General features: G+C 38.2%; 1 protein-coding gene and 6 non-coding genes across 7 annotated transcripts in view; 6 read left to right on the top strand and 1 right to left on the bottom strand.

Annotated features, from left to right (window-relative positions):
• Window positions 1-4,737: 4,737 nt before the first annotated feature.
• Window positions 4,738-4,848, top strand: LOC148895667 (U5 spliceosomal RNA). The gene has a single exon (XR_016115676.1). It is a non-coding gene; the product is annotated as a U5 spliceosomal RNA (small nuclear RNA).
• Window positions 4,849-6,222: 1,374 nt separating this feature from the next.
• LOC148895666 (small nucleolar RNA U3) lies at window positions 6,223-6,438 on the top strand. Its single transcript, XR_016115679.1, has one exon. It is a non-coding gene; the product is annotated as a small nucleolar RNA U3 (small nucleolar RNA).
• A 6,219-nt stretch (window positions 6,439-12,657) lies between these two features.
• Window positions 12,658-12,768, top strand: LOC148895665 (U5 spliceosomal RNA). The gene has a single exon (XR_016115669.1). It is a non-coding gene; the product is annotated as a U5 spliceosomal RNA (small nuclear RNA).
• Window positions 12,769-13,702: 934 nt separating this feature from the next.
• Window positions 13,703-13,816, top strand: LOC148895664 (U5 spliceosomal RNA). The gene has a single exon (XR_016115671.1). It is a non-coding gene; the product is annotated as a U5 spliceosomal RNA (small nuclear RNA).
• Window positions 13,817-17,240: 3,424 nt separating this feature from the next.
• LOC148895663 (U5 spliceosomal RNA) lies at window positions 17,241-17,351 on the top strand. The gene has a single exon (XR_016115675.1). It is a non-coding gene; the product is annotated as a U5 spliceosomal RNA (small nuclear RNA).
• A 1,607-nt stretch (window positions 17,352-18,958) lies between these two features.
• Window positions 18,959-19,068, top strand: LOC148895662 (U5 spliceosomal RNA). Its single transcript, XR_016115677.1, has one exon. It is a non-coding gene; the product is annotated as a U5 spliceosomal RNA (small nuclear RNA).
• Window positions 19,069-19,668: 600 nt separating this feature from the next.
• Window positions 19,669-27,851, bottom strand: part of xpr1a (xenotropic and polytropic retrovirus receptor 1a) — a 71,321-nt gene continuing 63,138 nt past the window's right edge. Inside the window, exons 12-15 of the mRNA XM_089001403.1 lie at window positions 25,227-25,393; window positions 23,236-23,375; window positions 22,913-23,134; window positions 19,669-22,844 (exon numbers count right to left, since the gene is read on the bottom strand). Coding sequence (XP_088857529.1) covers window positions 22,787-22,844; window positions 22,913-23,134; window positions 23,236-23,375; window positions 25,227-25,393 — 587 coding nt within the window. The 3' untranslated portion in view covers window positions 19,669-22,786. The remainder of the gene's footprint in view (window positions 22,845-22,912; window positions 23,135-23,235; window positions 23,376-25,226; window positions 25,394-27,851) is intronic.

Genomic DNA, 27,851 nt, shown 5'->3' with positions numbered 1-27,851 from the left:
CAGGAGAGGGGCGATTAGTAAATCAGAAGAGTTTCAGTCATTAAGTCAAAATAGCTTATTGAACATGAAAGCACATGAAATTAGCAAGACAAACAACCCTGCAGATCATTTCTTCTGAAGACTACTTGAATGGAATTTACATTTAAAAGAACAGCTCATGTCATTTACTACTTTTCAACTCGAAAGAAAGGCTACGATTATTGGACATACCATTAATCTGCTTGAAAAGATACAACGTTGACTAGCATTGGTGAGCAATATGATGCATTTCAGACAGAGAAAAGGCGGCTGCTCGATGCTTGCTAGAATAGCGCTTGTCATCTTCAGCACTAACTAAGTCTAACAGAGATAAGAAGCTTACTACTGGAGATGTCTCGTGGACCAAGAATTTTAAAAGCTCAACAAAATAAGAGTTTCAAGATTATCATGCCATTTATAAGTCAAATGGAAGCGAAATGTAAAGAGTAATATGTAACGTTATCAAATATCAAATCAGAGTTTCATCGTAATTACAATATCTACTTTGCAGTCAACAGTGATAACTCACAAGTCACTGATTCATAATGATGTCGCATACTCAAACATTAAGCTTCTGAAAATGTATACTACTTGATATGAATTGATTGATTGTCATGTCTCATATGCTTCAAACATTAAGTCTTTTTGGGACTCACTTTGTATATTGATGATGCATGTAATACAGATGTAAATCATTACAGTTTTTAACAGTCCATACCGCTGAATTAGAAGTAGACATTATGTGAGCATGACTAAAAGTTAGAGTGAGATGTCATTTCACACTGACATTATAAGTGTCTGGTATATCAAGAGTATCTTTATTAAACAGCTTATCAAACATTGTGTGAGTCAATATTCTAGAAGAAGATACAAAAGGAAGCTTCTGATCAAAGAATTATGATCTTCTTCAAAATGATTGTCTATGAGAAAGGAAAGAAATAAGTAAATGTTGTCTAAATCAAGTTTCTAATCGTTATTCATGAATTATGTTAAAATTAAGATAATGGTTACAAATATATCGTTGAATAAATTTTGATAATGTTATTCTATGTAGTCAATGGCATAAATACGACATAACCAATTGTTGAAACCATTTCACTACAAAGCACGATATATAAATGTTCAAGATTGATGCGTCATGATTTCAAAATTATTAACACCTCAAAGCAAGCAATAGTTATTTTCACGAGATGTCTTGATTGATTTTGTCAATGAACAATTTATGAGAAACCGAAATTGTAAATTTTTAACAACAGGTTCTTAAAGAATGGCTGAAATTGAGATCTACCAACAGGAGTAAAGAGTAATTCTTTAAGGGAAATATAGTAAATGATTATTCTCAATTGAGTCAAAGTATGTGAAACAGCGTAAAAGTGAAATTTATTCATCAATGACTTTCACTGAAGTAACTTTAATCGAAACAAATCAATGTTATTATGAGTTGTAAGAGCAAACAAAAACATTGTAAATATGGCTGAATACTTTAGCGTCACACTTGTCCATGACTTGGCACTAGGAAGTCGAACTGGATATGATAAGGTTGAAGAGTAGAGCAAGCAAACTTGCAATGACCATCAATAAATGTCGCTATACATCGTGAGAGAAAATTTACAACCAAAAAATATATGGAACTGTATTCTTAAGAGCATACTAACAATCACTGATTAACTATATCATGTTTAAACTAAGTTATTGAGAAAATTCACCATAGAATAGTCTATCGAGTTTTACCAGACAAGACGACATGTACAGCATAATTACGTAAAATCAAAGACTTAATGCAAATTCTCAGTATTACATAAGCAACAACTGTCATAGCGAATAGTTAAGAAACTATACATTGCTGACAAAGTCAAAAAAATCGTAGAACTCGACCAATTCAGTAAGAGACTACAGATCCTCGATGCAAAACAATCAGTAATGCGAAATTGAACGATTCAGTCAACAGAATCACATGGAAGTTAATATAGTGCATCATGAATCAAATTAAGAACTGCAATATGATTATGAATATATGATGCACAAAACTGTCAATTATAGTATCATCTCAATATGAAGCTCTCTAAATGATGCATCAGACATAGACTGGTACTTGTTCCTTGATTCACGATCATCTAGCAGCGAAACTTTGTACGAATCTTGAAGGAGCAAGAGTGACATTGATGACGAGACGCTGTGAAAAGGTGATCCTTTGCTATCGTACCTCCCCAGCAGGACGTTTACACATAACCGTTCGTTTGCACACATATAGAATAAAATAATAATAATATAAATAATAATAATAATAATAATAATATATAATTACAGGCGCTTCAAATAGCCTTGTCATTACACATAAAGAATATATTACATATGTATGATTTTTATTGTACTACAATCAGACTAGATGAAATCTATCTTATAATTAATTTAATAGATTTGATGCTAGATTGGACAACAGCAACACGCCCCACATCTTCCGACATGGATGAATTTGGAAAGATTGTGGATCAGGAGTATGATATAAACCGAATATTGTAAGACTTCATTCACAAGTTACTTGCTTCACAGCAATATAGCGTCCGCATTTCCTTCAAAATCATTACTGCATTTACTTTAATCATGACTCGTTCATTGAAATAGTACAATTGATATATGATCTTCTAATCTTGCAAGCAATATAAAATGGAACTATCTGTTTTGAAAAAAATCTACAAAGCGTTATTACATATGAACTCATATAACGTTCCATTCGCAGAGATAAAAAAATTTCAGAAAACTATTGCTGTTACCTACCCGTAAAGTAAGAATAGCTTTGCTAAACAAGACGATTAAATAAAATGAGTGTTCTGATCATAAACCCAAGAAGTTATTAACATATATAAATCCGTAACGCGTACTTCAATAACCAAGATTACTTAAAATGAAAAATAATGTAATTTTAATATACTAATAAGGATTTAACATCACATAATGTACGCTTTCATCAACAAGATCACTTGTATATGATTAAGAAAAGTAACATAATAATAATTTATACATCTATAGATACATAAAATATAATTTATATGTTTGTAAATCTATAGGTTTACTAGATGTACACGAAATGAACTACTTAGATAAATTTGATATCGATACTTATTGCATTAAGACTCAGTAAATCAGATACTATTGAGTTGCTAATACCCAATTTTTTAAGAATCTGTTACTTGAATAACGAAATTCAACGACAGTACGGTTGACAACTCTTACATGCAAATCGTATGTCATGAAGCATTAAAATGTCATTTGTAACATAATCACATTTAAGATGATCTAGAAAACGTACATTCCATGTGAAAAATCAACTTCGCTTAACATCAACTTGAAGTTGCTTCACGGTTAAATGATGACTATTATAGGAATAGTTTTACGATTTGACAGAAAAGCAAGAGTGGATGCTAACCAATGTTGAAAAGTGTGATTCCTTTCAATCCAACCAACACAGGGACGGATTTACACAACACAGTAATTTCTCGCTCTCTCTAAGCTGCAATTAATAATAATAATAATAATAATAATAATATAAAATAATAATAATACATTTAATTTACTAGGCGCTTTCAAATCTACCAAAGGACACTTTAGAAATTCAAAGAAAGTTTATGAACCGGATATGATTTTATATTTAGGAATCTACATACTTAAAATATTGTTCTGTGTGTAGTCCATACACAGATTTTGCTATGAATGATTGTGGCTACAGACATGGTCACTCGCAACCCTCATATGATTGATAAAATATAATGAAAACTTAATTGAATTAAATGATTGTAGTAAAAAGATAATCATTGAATTTTACAGCCCTAAATTCAAGAATGATTCGATTACACCAAATTATGCGACTGTTACTTTGAAAAATGCACTACATTTTGTTCAGTCAGATTCCGTTATAGTAAAATATACATAGTAGTGTGTTCTTTCCCTCAACAGCAAATTACTCTGCAACCTACTGTTATTTAGAAGTAACAAATCTAATATTGATAAATATTTGACATAAAATGGATAACTGATCGCCATCAAGATTTATAAATTGATCAAAATTTTTTAGGCGGCAATCGGGGCTTACTTCAATATATTTTTTTTGTTAATCTATTTTTTTAAAAGATATGTTTTCCCCCCCCCTTAAAATGGAAGGAAAAATCTGTTTTGTGGGAAAAAAAATTAAAAAGTTTTTTAGAAATTAAAAAGTTTTTAAAGGAAAAAAATTTTAAAATTCTTTCCCCCCGGAAATTTTAAAAAGGGAAAATTTTAGGGGAAAAGGAAAACCCCAATTTGGGGATTCCTTTCTTCCAACCCCCAAAACAACCACACATCAATGCAATAATACCAGTACTGTATTTGTTTGTTTAGCATAGATGTAATCAAAGTACTGTACAGAAAATATACATGTCACGGGTTATGATTTGCAGTGGGATGTCAACCTAGGGACAATTTGGAGTGGTCAATCTGCATGCCATGCATGCGTTTGGCGTGTGGGAGGAAACCGGAGGACCCGCAGAAAAAAAAACAAATCCCGCCAATCATAATAAAATTACAAGAAAATGCTAGAAGTGCCTATACTGTCAACAAATTATTCATCATACTTTTTCAATGCCCAATGTTGAAAGACCCATCACTCTGAATACATCAACAAGTTTTGCGAACCGTCCCTGTGGGGTCGTATGGATTGCAAACGTTTTTCAACGTTAGGTTGGCAGTTCACTCTTGTTTCGCTTCAAATCGTATAAATCTTTCGCTTTTTACTAAAGATTTTCGTGGGGAGGAACAACAAGAGTCTTCAATTGTTTGATGCTCTGTCAAAGCAGATTATGATGTCAAGGAAAAAAAACACACCTCCTGTGCAAAGTTTACAAAAACATGTTTGAAATACAGTGCCACCTCAACGTACGAACTTAATTGGTTCCCAGACAGTTTGTATGGCGTAAAAAAGGTGTAAGGCGAAAAAAATCCCTTAGAAAACCATTAAAATGGGAATAATCCGTTCCCGGGTTTCCATAAAATATACTTTTCAACTAAATAAGCCTTAAAACTACACACAACCGACCTTATCCTATGTGTAACGGAGTTGTGCACATAGATTATTAAATTATGAAGGAAGTGACGCAACGGCGCACAGTGTGGCACTATGTCCCGCCCATAGTTTCCAGAACAATCTCGAGGAGATTCAGGTTAATCACAAGACGAAACCCATGCGACTTCACCCATCCCTTCTGCCATACTGTGTTGCAGAAATAAAAGAAATAAAAAGACACATCCACGCGTCTCGTCTTCATTAATACGGCAGCATCGTGGAGATGAAGACAGTCACTGTTGTGACGCCCGTCACATATGTATAATAAATGTGCTATTGTATTGTAATGAAAGAAATACACTGCACTGTATAATAAAGTCACTTTATTTATTTTGGTACAAAGGATTATGGGTAAATCCGCGAACATTCTTAATTTAGAAGCGACGACGTTTTAGTTTGAAATCAATTGGACTCGCGGTGGGACTGTAAAAATGCACTTTTCTTTTTTAAGTTGGAAAAAGACAAATAGCACATTTAAGCATGACTAACATCGCAAAGCTTGAAGACAGCTGATCACAAACGCTTAACACGACACCGGAAGAAATCCATGACAAACACGTTCCGGCGGTGAAAGGAGGAGATAGTGCCCGGGAGCGTGCAACTTAAGGATCGTAGATCTATATGTGTTGTATTATTCCTTTACAGGTTGGTATTGAACATTTTATTTTCATCAACGCAAATAAACACGACCCGACAACTACAAGCAGCACTGTAAACCGCGAGAGTCACTGCCTGAAGTTTTTTTTTTACTCAATCGTATTCCAGTTGCACCATGTTTAGCACTCTGACAGGTTTGTTTCTATCATATGATTGGTTAAGTAAATTTAACGCGTTCCCTCGCTGTATGGCCAATCATAGTACAGTGAGGCGTGTCCTACCACGCCAGACATTTTTTTATTCGAGGATCGACACAGAATGCTTTGATGAAGCACATTGAATCACAACGTAAGCCACATTTGAAATATTTTATCCACAGTGAACGTATACCGACTTTGCGTTTGTATCTACCCCTCGTGATGTACCGAGTTTGGCCAAAAGGTCCCCCAAGGTTGTCCTCTGAGTGAAAATAGTACTTGCAGAGATGACTTGTCAGCGTCGCCTGATGTGGAGTTAAGACTATACTTTCAGGGGTCATTTCTATAGTTTTTAACTTGAGAAATGTGTTTCTAAAGTGATTGGTCTCTCTAACCACGATGAAGAGTCATGATACTCCTTCCTGAGCGTGAAGCTGCCGTAGAATAATGAGGTCTTTCATATGTTCTACGCCATTGATGAACGTTCGCTGCTTCTTCAGGGAGCTTTGAGGGATGGTGTATGTTCGGAGTGGTTACTACAACTTCGGTTAAAAATTAATTGAAACTAAATGTCTCAGCGGAGGATATGAAAAACACACACAATGAGTCAAATGTACTTTTGCATACTGCATTGATCGATGAGAAGGTTTCTTCAGCCGTCATCTGTACAAAAGTGAAGGTTTCGGACGTTTCGCCTCCTATTCAAGATGCTTCGTCAGCGAACTAAAAAATTTTAGTTCGCTGACGAAGCATCTTGAACTAAAAAATTTTAGTTAGCTGACGAAGCATCTTGAATAGGAGGCGAAACGTCCGAAACCTTCACTTTTGTACAGATGACGGCTGAAGAAACCTTCTCATCGATGGACCACTCCTGTACGACTGAGAGCTTACACAGACGCATACTGTATTGAGACAACCGACGCAATCTGCACAACTTCACTCGAAGTAGGGTCTCAATTATAAACTAGCAAGTCTGTGCTTGATACCAGCACTTGATATCAGTGACTCAACGCAGGAAGTTTTGTATTTCTTATCTGATTTTGAACAACAAAAACAGACAAGTACGTATTACAAATATTATTCAATGTAGATATGTGGAGCACCAAAAATTAAGTACAGTGAGACCTCAATTTACAAACACCTTATCTTACAAACTTTTCGTCTTACAAACGTGAAATTTATGAAAATTAAACCTTATAATAAGCACCATTTTCATAATACACACCCACCACGGCTGGCGGAGTGATCTTCGGCGGAAGCACACGACCGAACAGCACCAGAGGTTAAGTTACCAACAGTCCATATGGAAGGTGACTCTCCTTCCATAAGCCATCGACCATCAAAAAGGTAAATAAAACTTTATTTTACAGCACAGTTTATTTCTTTAATTACAGTCCTCATGTAATGCGCCTCTCTTTCCAAACAGCAATTCCCTTTGACCTTCGACCTCCAACGCCATTCCATCAAGCCATCACAAATGTAAATATAGTGACTTTACGATACAATGCAGTGTATTTCTTTCATTACAATACAATAGCACATTTATTATACATAAAATAAGGTATGTTGTGTGTAGTTTTTTAGGCTTATTTATTTGAAAAGTATATTTTATGGAAACCCGGGAACGGATTATTCCCATTTTAATGGCTTCCTATGGGAATTTTTTTTGAGATACACACTTTTCACCTTACACACTCTGTCTGGGAACCAATTAAGTTCGTAAGTTGAGGTCCCACTGTACATGTAGTGGGTTCAGTGAGGTCCAATCACTGGTTTCTGTTCCCCCAAGTCCTCTGCGTGTCCTTTGAATTCGGGCTGAGTTGTGAGGTGCAATCAGAGGCTGGAGGAGGGATTCTTGCATGTGGTTTTACTGAATATTCAGGATCAAGTTGGAAGGAAGCACCCCCGCGCACCACAATGTCGCTACGCAAGTCTTATATATCCTAAGTGGGGCGTAGTCCCAGTCCTTTCTCTTTCCTTATAAAGGTTGCTCAAAGTTCTAAAAATGGTCCTAAATTTTACTTATCCATTTCTGTTCCTTTTCCCGCATCGTCGACCCAAGTTGTCAACTATCAAAGACAATCTGGTCAGAAGATGCATTTGCGAAAGTGTTTGGGCTCTGATGTTTGTCGTTGGCTGCCTTCAACAGATGGTTCTCGGAACGGGTTACCCACAATGCCTTGTACCAAAACAAAGTTTCATATTACAAGGGGGAACCACACGCAAATATTTGTTCGTGCTGAGTTTGTGTTTTGAGAAGATGTCAATATGCATATCACGGGTTGTCGTTTACATTGGAAAAATAAAGGTGACAGATCATGGTTAGAGAGACAGACCGTCATGTAAAATGGTAAGGCTGGCAATAAAGACGTCCATTTGAAGATATGGTAGGCAGTTCACGCTTGTTTTTTTCTTTCACCTTTTACTAAAAAGGTAAATAGGTTAATCAGTGATTCTAACACTTATGAGCAACTAAAAAGGGACCCTTCCAATAGATACAAGAAAGAAATGGTAGACTGTCTCCAAAAGTTAGAGAAAGGAAAATACATAAACAAACAGATGTATTTTAGATTACACCCGGGAGAGGCCACGCCACGTATTTATGGCCTGCCAAAAATACATAAAGAAGGGTTCCCCCTCAGACCCATTGTCTGTAGCATTGACTCCTCTACATACAATGTAGCCAAATATTTAAAAACTATCTTAGCTCCGTTGGTTGGTAACGCAGAATATCATGTAGAGAACACCACAGGGTTTGTAGAGAGGATCAAAGACCTCATATTGGAACCTGAGGAAACTTTGGCATCATACGATGTGACTTCTCTCTTTACATCTGTCCCAACCCCAGCAGCAGTCAGTGGTGAGGACGAGACTGCTGGCGGATGTTTCTCTGCATGAAAGAACCAAACTTAAACCGGATCACATCTGCCAATTATTGGAAATCTGCCTTAATACTACGTATTTTCAATTTCGGGAGAATTTTATAAACAAATTCATGGTTGTGCTATGGGCTCACCAGTTTCACCCATAGTGGCTAATCTTTACATGGAAGAGATGGAGAAACAGGCCCTCACATCCTTCACGGGGACAAAACCTAGATAATGGTTTAGATATGTGGACGATACGTTTGTCATAATTAAAAAAACAAGAAATTCAATCCTTCACAGATCACCTCAACTCTGTAGACATCAACATTAAATTTACTCGTGAGGACATTCAAGAGAACCAACTAGCCTTCTTGGATTGTAAAGTAATTATAAAAGAGGACAGAGCGCTAAAAACAGAAGTCTTTAGGAAGGCTACGCACACTGACCTATACTTACTTTTTGACTCTAACCATCCTTTACAACACAAACTAGGAGTTATCAGAACCCTCCAGCATAGGGCTAAACTAATACCAACTAGCATTGAAGGTAGAGAAAAGGAGTCTAAACATATCAGGAGCGCACTCACTAACTGTGGGTACCCTCAGTGGTCATTTAACAAATGTCAGAAAGAAAGAATAGGGAATGAAACCAATAATTCTCAAGATACAAAAAGGAGAGGAGTAGCAGTACCTTACATAGCAGGAGTTTCTGAAAAATGACAAAGAGTCCTTTGGCAACATAAAATTCCAACTTATCTCAAACCGATAAACATGTTAAGGCAAAAATTAGTGCATCCAAAAGATAGGCTACCAAATGAAAAACAAAGTCATGTAGTTTATTCCATACATTGTAAGAATGAAAATTGGAAAGAGCAGTACATTGGGGAGAATCAACAAATTCTCAATAAAAGACTTTATCAACATCGCAGGGATAATACTAGTGGGCCTCAATCGGCAGTACATTTGCACCTAAAAGCTAGCAACCACTCATTTGACGACAATGAGGTTAAAATCTTAGCGAAAGAACATAGATGGTTTGAAAGGGGGGTAAAAGAAGCAATTCTTATAAAACAACAAAATCCTTCTTTAAACCGGTCTGGTGGGGTGAGGTTCAATTTGGATCGTTCATACAATAGCCTGCTTAGGCAAAACAGGTTAGGCAACATTCATTATGCTGATGAGGTGATACCGGTGGGAGGGGGGGAAATAGGCCAGTTGTTAGTCATGAATGTAGGAACAATCAGTGGGGCAACAGGGAGGGGTCCTCTGCTCCCCCCAACCTGAGAGTAGTGACCTATCATAGCTGTGTCCGGCGCCGCCATGCCTGGACATTAGGGATATATAAATAGGGCCGATACGACCAGTCAGACTTTAGTTCGCTGACGAAGCCTCTTGGATAGGAGGCGAAACGTCCGAAACCTTCAAAATTGTACAGATGACGGCTGAAGAAACCTTCTCATCGATGGACCACTCCTGTACGACTGAGAGCTTGCACAGACGCCTTTTACTAAAAAATTCTATGGGAAGGAATAACAAGTCTATGTGAACATTTTTGATGCTCTCCAAAAACAGCCCTTTTTTTACTACGTGAAAGAAAATCCTACCTATCTCTCATACTGAATTCATCATAACATTTTAAAATATATTTTCCATCAATGACTTACTGGTGAATATACTTGTTTAATGAGAGTTCTCACTTTGGAATGGGTGGAGGCTAGCGATTAGTTTGAGATAAATGGGTGTGATCAAAGGCATGGCTTAAAATGATTTTATACATGCAGTTTTCAACAGGAAAAGAATTATCAACTGTGGATTTGACTCTTCATGCTTTTCCCATTGTAAGTGTTTTTAAACTAATTCTACAATCCCATGATCAACTAATTTCAGACATGGACACGGTCACTACCAGATGTAGTGACTCGGCCATTTCGATGGTTGGCTGGGTGTTTACTCCTCTCACCACAACCATCTCTCTCCAAAAAAGTTTCCTGTTGTGATAGAACTCACACAAAAAAACAAATTTGTATTTGTTCCTACCGTTTACATGTGATTCAATTATACAAAATATATTCTATGATTTGCAGTTGACTGACCAAAGTTACACGTTTGAGTCAGTGACGTGCAGTCAGGGGAGGCAGGTGAGGCAGTGCCTCACCTGTCATCATGGAAACCTATCATGGAAATATCAAATGAAAAAATAAATTAAACTGTTATATGTATTTAGTGATTTGTAATTTAAAGTTCTTGTCCATCTAACTTCACCGTTTTTGGATTTTTTTCAAAATCACTGAATTTTCACATTTACCGTTCAAATACTAAGTAGAGACGAGCGGTGAGGCAGCAGCCGGCTGAGCCTCACCATGGATTGCGCAATGACTATGCGAACTGCTGGCTTGCTCTGCAGTGACACCACATTGCGGCTGTCCCTCTGCATATCGCTATAAAAGCGTTCAAACACGTTTAGTATATGAACTAAATTTCTACAGTTTAGCTGGTGTATATAATGTAGAGTCATTGTACATTATAAACACTGTACTCCAGTGTTTATTTTATTTTATTTTATTTTATTTTTGTCAAAACTGTGCGTAGGTGAGGCACACAGTTCTCCCGCGTCATGACAAGGGGCGCTTGTGATTCCAGAGATACTTGCGACTCCACTGCTGCAGAATAATAGAATTAAAGACAGAAAGCTACAGTAAACAGTTAGCAAGTAAAGTGCAACCCTCCAGTCATTTTTTCGTGTTGCTTGGCCTCATTTTCAGAATGGAGGATTACATATCTAAATTGAAAGAATTTTCTAAACTGGACTTTCAATCGAAGCAGGAGGTAATAATTAAAGGAAGACCAACACCGGAGCTAAAACGTTTGCTTCAGACAACGGGACACAATACTCGCTCTTTTCAGACAGAGTGGTACACACGAAAAGGCTGGCTGTGTGGATGTCCAGCAAGAAACCGCCTTTTCTGCTTTTCCTGCCTTCTGTTCTCAACTTGTGACAATGTCTGGACTCAAATGGGATATCGCGACCTCAAAATTTTACAATGGAGCCTCATCAAAAATGAGCAAAGACTCAACATCAGCATCCACAATGCTAAGGTAAAGGAGAAGCGGGAGATTTTAAAATATCTCATCAATGCCACCTGCTTCCTTGCCAAACAACAGCTGGCATTTCGTGGAAATGATGAAAGTAAAGGCTCTGCTAATCGTGGCAACTATGTTGAACTATTACATGCTTTTGCTGAGAAAGATGACAGGCTAGCGAGACATTTGGAGACATCCACTGTATTTTGTGGCCTGTCAAACAGAATACAGATCGATTTAATTGACGCAGTTGGTGATGTAATTAGAATTGACATTAAAAGGGAGATCGGTGCAGCCCCATTTGTTGCTGTAGAAGTAGATGAGATTGTCATTCTCAGCACTGAAAAGACTGAAACATACAGTCGCAACAGGACTGGTCAAGGACGACTTTCTTCACTGGCAGTGATCTCCATTGAGACAGAGACTTTTAAAACTGAAGAAAGATAAGGAAGGCTTCTACAAAGATGTTAGCGATGCCTTTCTTCAGAAGGAGCGGCGAATCGACTTCATTGACAAGTAAAGGTAACACGATAATAACGTTTTTTCAAATAATTTTTTTTTCGATGCTACAGTTTGGATATATAAAGAATGCTGACATGACATTTTAAACAAAACACGTTAACTGTTGCCAATCAAATGGTGAATAAGCTACTTTTTAGTTTATATGTTTGTAAATCTGACTATGATGACGTCAGTGCCTCACCAGCCATGAACCTCACCGCACGTCACTGGTTTGAGTGTAAAACAGTCCCCGTGGGGTGGTATGGATAGCAATGGTATCCCCCTTTTCAACAGTAAGTGGCAGTTCACTCGTTTCTCTTCAGATCGTACAAATCTTTCGCCTTTTACTAAAGATTTCCGTGAGGAGGAATAACAAGAGCCTTTCAGGATTTTTTGATGCTCTGCTTCAGCGGAGTTCTCCAAGTCTGTCAAAACACAATAACTACGATGCTCTCAAGGCATAGCCACTAAATTGTAAGGTTTTCTTATTCTTTTTAAATTATAATGCTTACTTATTCTGATGCAAAGTCAAACTGTAGTAACATACTTATACATACAACATATACTGTCGTTATAAAATTAATGATCATACTTTTTCAATGATCACCGTTGACATACTTGTCACTTCAAATGGGTAGAGAAGTTTTGTGATGAGTTAGAAATAGAAGAATTTGTAAATCTCGTTTACAATAAAAAGCAGAAAGTGGATAGTATAAACTGCGTCCATGGGTATTTGAATGTTTATGTTTTTCTCATTAGAATTAAAAAATATATTTTACAATCCCTTGATAGGCCCAGTAAACGACCGGATGTAGTGACTCGGTCATTTTGAGGGTTGTCTGGGTGTTTACTGCTATACCCACAATCATCTGTCCCCAAAGATGTTTCCTTTTGAGATGTGAACCGCACACCAACACAATAGTATTTGTTAATTCCGCCGAGACGTGCTCAAAGTAAAGCTAAACTGTAACGTCCGCTGCTTGTGATTTGCATGTTTGGGGGCTGGGCTCGTCAGGGGAGCATGACGTCATATAGAGAAGGGAGGACCCGACAACTAGGGGTCCGCGAGAGAGCCTGAGTGGAAATGCATGAGCGTGAGTAGTGCCACCAACAACTCCGATATGAATGTGCTTACTTCTACGTTTGCTCGATAAAAGCCTGACCAGCTGTGCTAGCGACTGTGTGCATCCTTTATCACGCCGAGGGGCATTACAATACGTATCACGGGTTATAATTTGCAGTGCAATGACAAAGGCAACATACAGTACTGTACGTATTTGAGTATAAAACCGTCCCCGTGGGGTGGTATGGATAGCAATGGTATCCCCCTTTTCAACAGTAGTTGGCAGTTCACTTTTGTTTCTCTTCAATTCGCATAAATCTTTCGCCTTTTACTAAAGATTTCCGTGTGGAGGAACAGCAAGGGTCTATTCGAATTTTTTGATGTTCTGTCAAAGCAGAGCTTTCTATATGTCAAAGCAAACCCCATATCTTGCCAGTAATTATAACGAAAGTGCTTTTCTATTCTATCATCAAAATGATCCATTTTTTTCAATGACCAGACTTATCTGTTAACTCACACTTATACCATGCAAGTACCACACTGACTCGGTCGACACGTTTTGCTATTGGTTCGAAATAAAGACTTGTGGTCGAAGGCATTTCTCAAAATGGTTTTCTCCATGCCGTTTAACAACAGAAAAAAAGTGTAAACTGGATCCAAGCAGATTCGAATATTCACGTTTTTTAATTAATAGTACAATCCCACAATCAAATAAAGTGACTTTAGACTTGTACCCATGCAGTAACGACCAGATGTAGTTACTCGGCCGTGTCGAGGGTTGGCTGGGTGATAGCTGTTTTATCCACAATCATCACTATCCAAAAATGTTTCCTATTAAGATGTGATCAACCACACATCAATGCAATAATACCAGTACTGTATTTGTTTGTTTGGCATAGATGTAATCAAAGTACTGTACAGAAAATATACATATCACGGGTTATAATTTGCAATGGAATGTCAACCCAGGGACAATTTGGAGTGGTCAATCTGCCTGCCATGCATGCTTTTGGAGTGTGGGAGGAAACCGGAGGACCCGCAGAAAAAAAAACAAATCCCACCAATCATAATAAAATTACAAGAAAATGCTAGAAGTGCCTACACTGTCAACAAATTATTCATCATACTTTTTTGAAAGACCCATCACTCTGAATGCATCAACAAGTTTTGCGATTCGTTCAAAATGAAGGCTTGTGATCAAAGGCATTCCTTAAAATCGTTTTGTACATGCCGTTTACAATAGAAAAAAACGTATAAACTGGATACAAGTGTGACGGGTGTCACAACAGTGACTGTCTTCATCTCCACGATGCTGCCGTATTAATGAAGACGAGACGCGTGGATGTGTCTTTTTATTTCTTTTATTTCTGCAACAGTATGGCAGAAGGGATGGGTGAAGTCGCATGGGTTTCGCTTGTGATTAACCTGAATCTCCTCGAGATTGTTCTCAAATGCAAAACATTGTAGATAACAAAACAGAATTAACAACGTGTGATCGTATAGTGGTTATTTACAGAAAAAGAGAATACAACACAAATTCACTGTTATTTACAAGATGTCCCTGAACGCATCATGGGCGGAGACTCGGCAGAACACGCGGTGCGCTTGTAATGGCTGGCGCACAGTTCAACCCGCCACGGACACTCACGGGCAAATGAAACACGACACAAGAAACTAAATATTGTTCAATAAAAACGAAATGAAACAATTATTACCTGCAACACAGTATGGCAGAAGAGATGGGTGAAGTCGCATGGGTTTCGTCTTGTGATTAACTGCGATAGAAAAGCACATATGCTCCAAAGTTCCACTCGACAAAACGTGAAGTAAATAATGACACAAAAAGTAATCTGGACTCGAAATGAATAAGGGAACTAATTAGATAACACTAGACAGTACAAAAGGGGAAACAAAATAAGATATTGTCATGAAAATACGCGTTAATCAAGACCAACAGAAAATTGCGACTCACCCTGAATCTCCTCGAGATTGTTCTGGAAACTATGGGCGGGACATAGTGCCACACTGTGCGCCGTTGCGTCACTTCCTTCATAATTTAATAATCTAAGCGCACAACTCCGTTACATACACCCCCCTTAAATTATGCAGAAGTGAGGCAACATACACACGGAAGACAACAGAAAGACCAACAGGCAAAATAGACAAGGTTATCGGGCAAGGATATACAAAAATGCGGTCTAATTATGTCAGTCATCTGACCAACTACGTCAGGTGATTGGAGTAAGGGATCTGTCTCCGGTGTGTCAGGGTCTGTGCGCTCGTCGGAGATGCACTGTACTGGGTCTGGGAAGGAACTCTGTCCCCACTAACATAAGTGGCCTCAGCTCGCACCTGCCCATTCCCCTCTGTACAAACTACATCACCCTGCATAGCACTACATAACTGTGACAGACTGGAGAAAGGGATCTGTTGCTGGTGTATCAGTTGTCTGTGCGCTCGTCGTAGATGCACTGCACTGGGTCTGGGAAGGAACTCTGTCCCCACTAACATAAGTGGCCTCAGCTTGAACCTGCCCATTCCCCTCTGTACAACCTACACCACTCTGGATTACACTACACAACTGTTACACGGTTGGGAAGCCTCTACCTCTACCAACACACTCATTCAAAGGTGTGCTACTTGTTACTTGTAAGGAGCTCATTCTTAGACTTAAGACACAAAAACACGTACATGAAAAAAACACACTAATTGCAAAACAGCAGGCAGACAATTAACACTCTACATGTATTTCCAAAACGGGGGTCGACACACCGTCCACCGAGTGATGGGACTGCACAGCGTCTTCATTGTGCAGCATCGCGGTCCCGGTCCGAAGTGGAGAGTCACTTGTGATCCGGGTCACGGCACCAATGTGACGGGTGTCACAACAGTGACTGTCTTCATCCCCACGATGCTGCCGTCTTAATGAGACCAGACGCGTGGACGTGTCTTTTTATTTCTGCAACACAGTATGGCAGAAGGGATGGGTGAAGTCGCATGGGTTTCGTCTTGTGATTAACCTGAATCTCCTCGAGATTGTTCTCAAATGCAAAACATTGTAGATAACAAAACAGAATTAACAACGTGTGATCGTATAGTGGTTATTTACAGAAAAAGAGAATACAACACAAGTTCACTGTTATTTACAAGATGTCCCTGAACGCATCATGGGCGGAGACTCGGCAGAACGCGGTGCGCTTGTAATGGCTGGCGCGCAGTTCAACCCGCCACGGACACTCACGGGCAAATGAAACACGACACAAGAAACTAAATATTGTTCAATAAAAACGAAATGAAACAATTATTACCTGCAACACAGCATGGCAGAAGGGATGGGTGAAGTCGCATGGGTTTCGTCTTGTGATTAACTGCGATAGAAAAGCGCATATGCTCCAAAGTTCCACTCGACAAAACGTGAAGTAAATAATGACACAAAAAGTAATCTGGACTCGAAATGAATAAGGGAACTAATTAGATAACACTAGACAGTACAAAAGGGGAAACAAAATAAGATATTGTCATGAAAATGCGCGTTAATCAAGACCAACAGAAAATTGCGACTCACCCTGAATCTCTTCGAGATTGTTCTGGAAACTATGGGCGGGACATAGTGCCACATTGTGCGCCGTTGCGTCACTTCCTTCATAATTTAATAATCTAAGCGCACAACTCCGTTACACAAGGACAGCAAATATAGATATCACAGGTTATGATTTGCAGTGCAATGACAAAGACGACATACCGTTTCAAACTAATCGTGTAAAACCGTCCCTGTGGGGTCGTATGGATTGCAGAGGTATCACCCTTTTCAACGTGAGGTTGGCAGTACTCTTGTTTCGCTTCAAATTCAAATCTTTCGCCTTTTATTAAAGATTTCCGTGGGGTGGAACAACAAGAGTCTCTTCAAATTTTTTGATGCTCTGTCAAAGCAGAGATTTCTTATGATGTCAAGGAAAAAACATCCGTCCTGTACAAATTTTACAAAAAAATGTTTGAAATACTTGTGCCAATAAATGAAGCATCATACCTTTCTCATCGATGACCAGTGACAGATTTATCACTCTGAACATGGTTTGTGGTTAGTTTGAAATTTAGTTTGTGATCAAAGGCATTCTTTAAAGTGGTTTTGTACCTGTCATTCACAAAAGAAAAAAAATATAAACTGGATCCAAGTTGATTGATTGAGTATTCCCGTTTTTCCCATATATATATGGACGGATATATCGACATTTTTTCTAACTCCCGAGAATATCGATATAACGAGACTTTACTGTATATATATATATATATATATATATATATTTACGTCGAATGCCCTTCATGACACAACCCTCTGTATTGATCCGGGCTTGTGACCGGCACAAGAAGACACTGGCTTATGTCCCCTTGTGGCTACAGAATAAGCAACTCTATGATCTTAATATAGATCTGAGCATCTTCATCTCTATTACGTTATAAAGGGCTGCCAAACAAAATGGTCATCGGCACAGCAACATTCAAAAAGCAAAACTAAATTCACCATTTGATGACAATGCTCTGATCTTACTGTGAAATGGGCCTCTCTTTTCGAGGATACTGGTCAGAGATAGCACACTGTATTGGTAGCGAGATGCCTAAGCAAATATATTGTTTTGTTCATTTAATAGCAGTTTTGTCAACACACAATGGCTGGAGGAGAAAAAAATGGTTTTAGTGCAGATTTACTGATAAAGCCAAGACGAACATTTCAAGAAAAGATGGACGTCATTAAGAAAGGTCGGACAGCTCAGAAGCTAGCAAAAATAGCAACTAATATTGCAATTTAAAGAGATTCTTATTGATTATTCACCTTACTGTTGGTTCAATCTTCTTTGCAGTGTGAATGAGCAACTTCTGAGCCCATAGCATGAATCCAGACGTTCATGGTAACAAATCGAACAGTTTCATGACAGTATTTCCTATCTTACATCCAAGCCACAAGTTATTTCCTGGCTATCGGTACCCTCTAGCGGACTTGTAGTAAATCGCATCGCACTTTTTATATGAGTCGCAGTCAAAGCTGTGGGTTGATTCAGACATAGCATGACTGAAGGCCGATGGGTGAAATGCACGGCCTGCCACTGCATTACTTAAAATGGCTTTATACATACGGTTTACAACAGAAAAAAAGTATAAACTGGATTCTAGTGGATTTGAATATTCATGTTTTTCCTTTTATTTTTTTTAAAGAATTGTATAATCCCCCAATCAGATCAACTGACTTCAGACTTGGACTCAACCACTACCAGATGTCGTGACTCGGCCGTGTCGAGAGTTGGGTAGGTGTTGGCTGCTTTACCCACAATCAACAGTATCCAAAACTGTTTCCTATTAAGATATGATCCGCACACCAACACAACAGTATTTGTTCTGCCGAGATCTGGTCAAAGTACAGCAAATATACATATCATGGGTTATGATTTGCAGTGTTATGTCAAAGGCAACATACTTGAGTGTTAAACTGTCCCTGTGGAGTGGTATGGCTTGCAAAGGTATCACCCTATTAGACCCTAATTTGGCGGTTCACACTTGTTCCTGCTCAGATTGCACAAATCTTTCAACTTTTACTAAAGAGTTCAGCGGGCAGGAACTACAAGTCTATTTCAATTTTTTAATGCTCTGCTGCAACAGAGCTCTACCTATTATGTCAAAGCAAATGCAATTTGTAGTATGTTCATTTACAAATACATACTAAAAGTACATCCGTCATGAAACGTATCATACTTTTTCAATGACCACCGCTGACAGACATAACGCTGAATGGGTTGACAAGTTTTGTGATGAATGTTTTTCATGTTTTAATTTAAAAAAATACAATCCCATGATCAGCTCAACTGACTTCAGACTTGGACCCAGTCACGACCAGATGTAGTGACTCGGCCGTGTCGAGGGCTTGACTTGGTGTTTGCTGCTTTGACCAAACCAACCAAAATTAGCCAAAAGTTTGTGAAAATTGAATGAAAGGTGTCTTTCACTTCCTCTTTGGCGGCGAACAGATAAACGGCTGGTCACCATGGGCATTCTCCAAATGTTTCAAATTCGTCTTTTCAGCCAAAGTTGGGGTTCTAAATTTGATTTAAAACAAGTTAATCATAGGCCTTGAAAAATGAGAAAACGCTAGGGCATAAAATGCATGGAAACATATTGTGTACTTTCGACTAAATTGGGTGAACACAGGTACAGCACAGCAGTGAGTAAATGTATTTCCACAAGGAAACAAGTAGCGAGGCAGAGAGAGTTTTGAAAATAACGGTTTATAAAACCCAGATATGACAGGATCACCAGTGTGTACATAACTACAAAGACGTCATCGAGAGAACAGTGTTACACAGTAAGCTCAACATGTACAAACTACTCAATAGGAAGGAGGATAATCCGCAAGAAGACATTCTCTTTTTTCTTTTCATCTTTAGAATCACATTTATCAACAGTCTAAGTTTCATATCTACCTAACATCACATTCAATTAGTCTACAGAACTACAACATGGACAATGCGCAGCTACAAAGCACTTGAACATCATGGGTGAAGCAAAAAAACACATTTTGGGAGGTGCGCCCGGGGCTCTTCGGCCATTTTTCTCTTCACTCCGGTGGGTTAAATTGTGCCCATTTACTTTCAACTCATGTCACAGCCACAATAGCTTCATGGATTGTCTCTAATGTACACTTAGAGAGGGAAAAAAGAAACATTCACATTTGTTTTAAATATAAACAAGTACAAATGAAAAAGAACAAGATTAGAACACATGCAAAGAAAGCTACAAAATACTGCTTGTCCAAAATGGCAACATCAATCATGGCTGCTATTATAAATACACACGTCAGGAACAATAAATTAAGTTGTATGTACACTGTTGGATGAAGAGCAGCATGCAGGCAAGGCAACTCTGTACAAAAACATCAAGTTGGGGAGAATTGGGTGTCTAGTGTATTAGGGCGGGGAGGAGGAGGACATGACTTCCACATATAAGCACATTGCACACTCATCCTGGCCTTATGGGGTCCAGTCGTAGGCGTCAACCGGTGCACAGTTTTGGTCACACCATTGTCCTACATTGTCATAGAGTCATGAGAAAATGGTCGCGAGTAAGGCGACTGTCATTTACTAGTTAGCCCGAGTCATTCTACTCGTACACTGAGACCTTCAGATGGCTTACCAAGGGTATGGAATAAATAAATGCTCAGACAGAATTCCATAAAAGCATTCCATAAGTTTGGAGTCCCAACAAGAAATTGTGTAGAAATGTTGTGTCTAAAATTCCAAAGATTAGAAAAAAACATCACAGAGTGGATGCTCACTTACTTCACGAGTAGAAACGACACATAAACCTCAACGAGGACGATACAATATAGAACGTACATCAAAGTATTATACGAGAGCAGTATGGGTATTAAATGCACTTTTCCTGCAAGTGCCTCCAGCGTTGCAACAGCACTTGTTTAATTTCTTTGAATGAAAAAAAAAAAACACACACAAACAAAACAGGAGTACAAAATAATCATCATTGAGGTCAAAGCAGTTGATTTGTTTTGATATGCTGCGTGTTAAGGGTTCTCCCTCAGGTTTCTACCAAATTCTTTTTTAAATGGAGTCTTTTGATTGTTTTTGTTGTCCCTGTTTATCCTGTAAATTGTCCAAAAAGGCATGTAAACAGTCGTTGATGTAAGCCTCTTCAGAAATCAAGCACAATGTCGACCGTGAAAAAAAAAAAAACAATCTTTTTCTTCATTTTCATCCCAAACACACAAAAACGTGTGTTTTTTTGGAGGGAAATAAAAGTTGGACATACTGTACTTGCAACATTTTTGTGCACGGCAAAATAAACGACTAGAGAGGAAGGAGAAGTAAGATAAAGCATGGCAGTTTGGTGGGTTAAAAGTTGGTTTGTAAGTCGAGTTTAAAACTTTGTGCTTCAGCGGGTTGTATCACAACATTTGAGTGGATGTGTGTGTGTGTGTGTGTGTGTGTGTGTGTGTGTGTGAGAGAGAGAGAGAGAGAGAGAGAGACTGTGTGTCCATGAGCAATGAAAATCAAATATGTCAATTTTTAACTTCCCTTCTATCCAGGTTTTGTGACATAAAAGCAAAATAAAAGGAATTGCTTTGGGAGATGGGGGGAGGAGTGTTAAATCTCACTTTCAAAATGTGAAACGTTTGGGACATACAAGCCTTCTTGTCTTTGTTTTATTTTATTTTATCTTATTTTTTGTTTGGGGGTGGGGGTCAAAACCAATCTGAATCCATCGTTGTCAGTAGTTCTGCCTTAAAAATCCACAAATGTGAAAATACATAATACATTCTGGTCATGCTAGATGCATGCTTTTTAATTTTTGTTTTGTTTGTAATATAAAAAAAAGAATGTCAACCACATTGGAGGTCGCCATTTTGTGCCTCTTTTTCCCCCAATGTTGCCTCAAAATGACACGTAATAAATTATTTAATCGATTGCAAACATGTATGATTTCCTCTTCAGAACTATTTGAATCATATTCATAACTGCATGTGTAACAAGAAAGCATATTCTCCGAATCTGAAGCCATTTTTTTATTCACAAGCAATGCAAGACGTCTTGGCGTGACGTCACGAACTGGGGGCGGGACTTTCTGAAAATGCCCAATTCGCAGCTCAATTTTTTTGCAGATTTTGGACACTTATAGTCATTTTTATTGCTGTTTTGCATTTGACTAAAAATATACTGTGTGTTTTTGGTATTTTAGATGCTATAAAACGTTTTTCTGGTGTCAGTTAAAAAACAAAGAAGTGACGTCGGTTATCCTTTAAACCTATAGTTTTGGGAAATAAACACTTTTTTGTTAGAAGAAACATTCACCAAAGTTGGAAATGCATGTTTTTTTTCCCTTGTATATTTTTTTAGCTAAAAACAAAACATACATTTTGAAAGGTTCCTATTGGTTTAACTTTTTAAAATTAAATGGAAATAAAGTTTGGAACATGCTTTCAATTGCCTGTCGTGGGAGGGAAATCACAAAAAATCTTAAAGGCATTATTTCAAGGCTTTTTGGATTTTTTTGGTATTTTAAGTATTAAAAAAACTACCCAACAACATTTGGGAATACATTCTTGTGATTGCTTTGGGGTTTTATTTGGATTATAAACAATGCACAAAACTGTGGGAATCATTCTTTTCATTATTTTTGTGTTTTGGAAGAAAAAAGATAAATGTCAATAAAGATGGACATCAATGCTTTTCATTGCCCATTTACATTTTAAATCATTTTTGCTAGACTTTTTTTAGTTTGAGAGGAAAGGCTTAAAATAGTGAAGAATATACATACTTGTGTGTGTGTGTGTGTGTGTGAGAGAGAGAACAATGCTGATGCTTGCTGGTGATTTAGCTGAAGGCCTCATCATCCGTATCTTCAATTAGAACCTTGGTGTCCTTTTTGGATCTATAAAAAAAAAAGATGACTCACTTTTGCCATTTTTCATAATAGCCACACAAGTGTTTTCTTCTTACTGAGAGGACAGTAGAGGGCGGCGCAGTGTGAGGCTGTAGGACCTCTTCCAGGTCTTCTTGCCCGAACGATTCCGGACGCCATCCTCCTGGTCCATCATTTGCTCCAGGAGGGTCTGGTCGTCAGCGTTGAGCGGCGCCACGGAAATGTCTCGCACCGCGCGAAACTCGCCGCAATTGTTGAGGTGCTCGTTCTCCAGACGAAAGAAATTCCATACGAAACGTCTGTAAGGGATAAAGAAGGTGATAGAGATAGCTTTTGAAATCTGGAAACGGGGAGGACTGTCAACTGAGGACTGCGGGTGTAAGGAGAAAAAAAAACACACCTGAAGACCTCCAGGGGTGCCAGCACGGTGGCCACAATGTCGCCCACCGAGTGAATTTTGGTCATGGTGGTCAGTGAGAGCGAGATGGTCCACGCAAAACGTAGAATCACATCTTCAAAAATGGCACAGTAGTAGTAGGCCTGCAGAGAAGATAGGGGGTCGATATTAGACGCATCGCGGCATTAACAGGTACTCATTTGAATTGCGCGTCAACTTCACAGTGTAGAGATTCTGGGTTCAACCTTCCTTGTGGAGTTTGCATGCTCTTCCCGGGTTTTCTCCGGGTAATCCGGTTCCCTCACACATTCCAAAAACATGCTTGGTAGGTTCGTTGAACACTCTAAATTGTTCCTAGGTATGAGTGTGTGTGTAAACAGTTGTTCGCCTCTGTGCACCCTGCGATTGGCTGGCAATCAGTTCAGGGTGTACCCCGCCTCCTGTCCGACGACAGCTGCGATAGACTCCAGCGACCCTCGTGAGGATAAAATGGATCAGAAAATGGATCAATGTCATTGATTTTCTTGAGATGGTAATTGGGTGCTCTTCATAGCTCTAAACGATAATCTCCAGTTTCCCGTTTTGAACTAAAGATCTGAGATAAATAACATCTACCGAACATATGCATTTATTGAGTTACATCTGGATTATATTGAATCATTAAACAATAAAAAATGTCAACATCAGATTTTTTGATTGAGATATGAGTACATTTTAATGAAAATCCTAAATTCACAATCTCAAAAAATGGATACTTGACCAAAACGACTCTAAAAGATTTGTAGTAATAATAATAATAATAGTAATACATTACATTACATTTCAAGCGCCTTTCAAAGCTCTCAAGGACACTTTACAGTCACAGACAATCATAGGTACTATAATGAATAAAATACAATCACAAATAGAATGCAATAAATAAAATACAATTCTAAATAGAAACAAGATAGAGAGCTACACAGAAAATGCAATTTTAAATAGGTATCAAAATGAGGCTGTTGTTAAAGCGCTTGATAAGTCAATATGTATTGTATTGTATTGTACTGAATTGAGTTCGGGGACTCGCCATTTACACAGTCAATATGTTCCCATGCATTTGATGAATACGTCTGTCAGGGTCACTTTTTGAATTAGCAAAATAGTTCTTGGGATGTATTATCATCATTAACTCATTCATTGCCAGACGTGCAAAAATGTGTCCACTCTAGTGTCAGGGTTTTTGTCATTGCCACTGGAATGCCAGGACTCACAGAATATTGAGTTTTCAGACTACATAAACATTCAATGCAGCGTAAACCTTAGGCCCTCTCTTTCATCAGAAAAAGAGTTAATTCCTAAATTTTATGGGTTTGGAGTTGTATGAGTTTGAAATGAGGGGAGGCTGTCCAAAACACAAAGCTGTACATACATATATAGCACTTTAACAACAGATGAAGCTGCAACAAAGCGCTAACATGCAAAAAGGGAAATGCTGCCCCTTGTGGAAGGGAAAAACATGGCCAGAGGCCAAGGCCATGGCTTTATAGGCACCCAAACAAGAAAAAAACAAAACCCAAAGTAATTTAGGAATGGCGCTTTACGTCATATTTTCAATTCCCGAATAAATTTGTGAATGTCAGCGAGTTAATAATAATAATAATAATAATAATAATAATAATAATAATAATAATAATAATAATAATAATAATTTACTGTTACAATATCAAAAAAAATGGCAATCAAATTCTTGCTATCTTTTTTCTTTTGAGTGCCTTGGTGTGCCCTAAAATGGGGGGTACATATTCGATAAAAAAAAACATTTGAAACAATTAAGTTGTGTAAATCAAAAACACAAATCCTTGTGCACAATGTGAATTAGTCTGTACTTGGGGCACTCCTTCTTTAGCCACGAGAAGGAGCCTGCAAAGGACTCGTCACTGACCTAGGCAATTATGTTGTTTAGGCTCACTAAGGCAATTATGCTATTACGCTAGCAGTGGGGGGGGGGGGGTTACCTTGTGAGGGTAAACAATCTCTTCTCTGAGGAAGGTGTTCTCTCCAGCTCCGCGGTCAAACAGTCCCCAGTCCATGCGCAGATCCCAGATCAGCGTGTAGCAGGAGCTTATGGTGGAGAAGACAATCAGCAGGTAGAAGAACATGTCGGCGTCTGTGTGGCCTTGTTCTGCAAAACACACAAACACACACAAATCCTTTTTATGTTTGATGGAAACACATTTGTAGTCATGAGAAAATATTGGATTTTTTTCAGTTTGTTTCCCCTTTTGCGAGGGTAACTTGCAATTGATTGTCAATCATTCAGAGAGTTCATCAAGATGTTTGATGCGCTTCCTCCATGCTAATTTTGACCTAGCAATGCTGTTGGAAGACAACGGATTCTCCCATAAACTCTTCCCAACAAGTTTGAACCACTGGATGAGATTTATTTTGTGGAACTCTTGACTCCCGAGATTTTTTTAGTTCCCACTCCTCCCTAAATCGGCAAGAAACTACTTCTCACCAACAGAGGGCGCCTTCGTATCATCAATACGGAGCTGAAGCTCTCCCAAGCAGGAAAAGAGACACAAAATAGTCCACAAAATTGAGACACATAAAACGAACTTTAGCTTTCCATATTTGACACGTTTTGTCAGCTCAATCGACATTTGGAAGGATTTGACATTCTAAGAAGTGGACTTAAGTGTACTTAACCTCCATATTATGTTAAGGGGTCAGTTTTACCTGTTACCATTTTTGTGTTGACTAAAGCACTGGATATGCTTTCCTTTTCCTTTCTTCAAAATAGTTCTGAAATATTCCAATGGCAGAGAAAATATGTTGTTTCTCTTTTCAAGTATGTTTATAACATCTCAGATACAGTTGTTGCTAATGTCACCGATTATTGGATTGTTTTGTGTGGATTTTTACATACGGGTAAATTTGACCCACAACACAATCACAATTTTTTTCGACATGATATCAAGGTTGTCGTTTGCGACGCATGGTGTGATTACAGCTGATGTGACGATGGTTGACAAAAGTGTAGCAATATGTGACACGCGCACGGGCTTCCAACTCAGCAACTCCACAGCATCAAACTATCATCACTGATGGATTTGTCTGTTTCTATGACAACCTGCCATTTATGACAATTAAAAAACGCACGTATCACAGGAAAGCAATTTTATGAATTCGGATACTTTCCCCGCAAAGAATTATGTAGATTATTGAAAGGAACATAAAAGATCCTGATGGGATTATTAACTGCAGCAAGACAGACCATGCTTGGCCTGATGAGCGCTTGGTTAAAGTGTCTTTCATCTTTATTGGTTAACATGCATCTGCGTGTGCCGTTTCACGTTTTCGCCTCATCACTGACAAGGGCGCAGCGCATGAAATTAAGTCATGAAAGCTGCCAGCTCCGGCCTCGTTGCTATTCCAGTTTAATCTCAAGATTCTCTTTGTCCTCTCCTATTTACCAGCACATTTGATAAAAATGATCTCATTTAATGAAGCGATGACAGGTTTAGGAGCACTCGAACGATAATGTTCCAAAGCATTTAATATATATATATATATATATATATATATATATATATATATATATATATATATATATATATATATATATATATATATATATATATATATATATATATATATATATATATATATATATATATATATGAAACTCTATAAAATAAAGAATCAAGATTAATTCAATTGTTGTTTATGAAACTTCAATGAGGGCAAGAATGCAGCATGTCAGTGATTTACTACATGTGAGAATTTGACATTAGGGTATAGATTTGTGGGACTATTAAAGGCTTTCTGGTTTCAGCAAACATGGGCATTGTCATATTTGATTTGCTTTCGAGGGCCACTTCAAATGATGCGGTGGACCACATCTGGCCCCGGGGCCACGCATTTGACACCAGTGGTTGAATGGAAAAGAAGAGAAAAACACTAAAGACTTATTGAAAACAATTCTGTACTTGTCTGGTTTTTGGATAGTTTGTTTTCTGTTTAGCTGGCATGAAAGCCAGATGAACGTTTCAAATATTTATGTAATACTGACAGCAACTTCTGCATTTTGTTTCTGACGCATGCTGTCACACTTAAATCACAAGCTTGTTGGCATATGGATACATGTTTTAAAAATATGCCCTTGTGTGCAGCATCCTGGCTCACATTATAGAAACTGTAAATATAAGAGCTGTAATTGAATGTCAGTTAAAAAAACTATTTTTCAGCCTTTCAAGGACAGCCGTTACACTACAGTGGAAAGCTTATCACGTTATCAGGTTTCACATACAGTATTTCACTATTTGTGCATGAAAGGGTTTATTTTCAATTTCAACTTGAAATGGTCTCATTTAAATTTATCCAGCATCTACTGGTTAAATGCTTGTAAGCATTCTACAAGAGCAGCGTTTCATAAAAAGGGTCAATTTCTATATTCAAAGGACTGACTTGAACGTTTATCTCAGTTAACACAGAGACTATAATTTATTGTATTTGTCCTTCGATGTTTTCCCGGAGATAAACATGAGCCATTCCAGGAAGGAGTGAGGCGGTGAGGTCACACACAAACACCATCACCGCGCGCGGCCGCCTGTGATAGCTTTAGCGAAGACAGCGAT

The sequence above is a fragment of the Hippocampus bargibanti genome, linkage group LG07 (assembly GCF_051943395.1).
Source record: "Hippocampus bargibanti isolate YZ-2025 linkage group LG07, ASM5194339v1, whole genome shotgun sequence".
Lineage (NCBI taxonomy): Eukaryota > Metazoa > Chordata > Actinopteri > Syngnathiformes > Syngnathidae > Hippocampus > Hippocampus bargibanti.
Note: the sequence above shows the minus strand (reverse complement) of the source record. Positions and strands in the feature narration are given on the sequence as shown.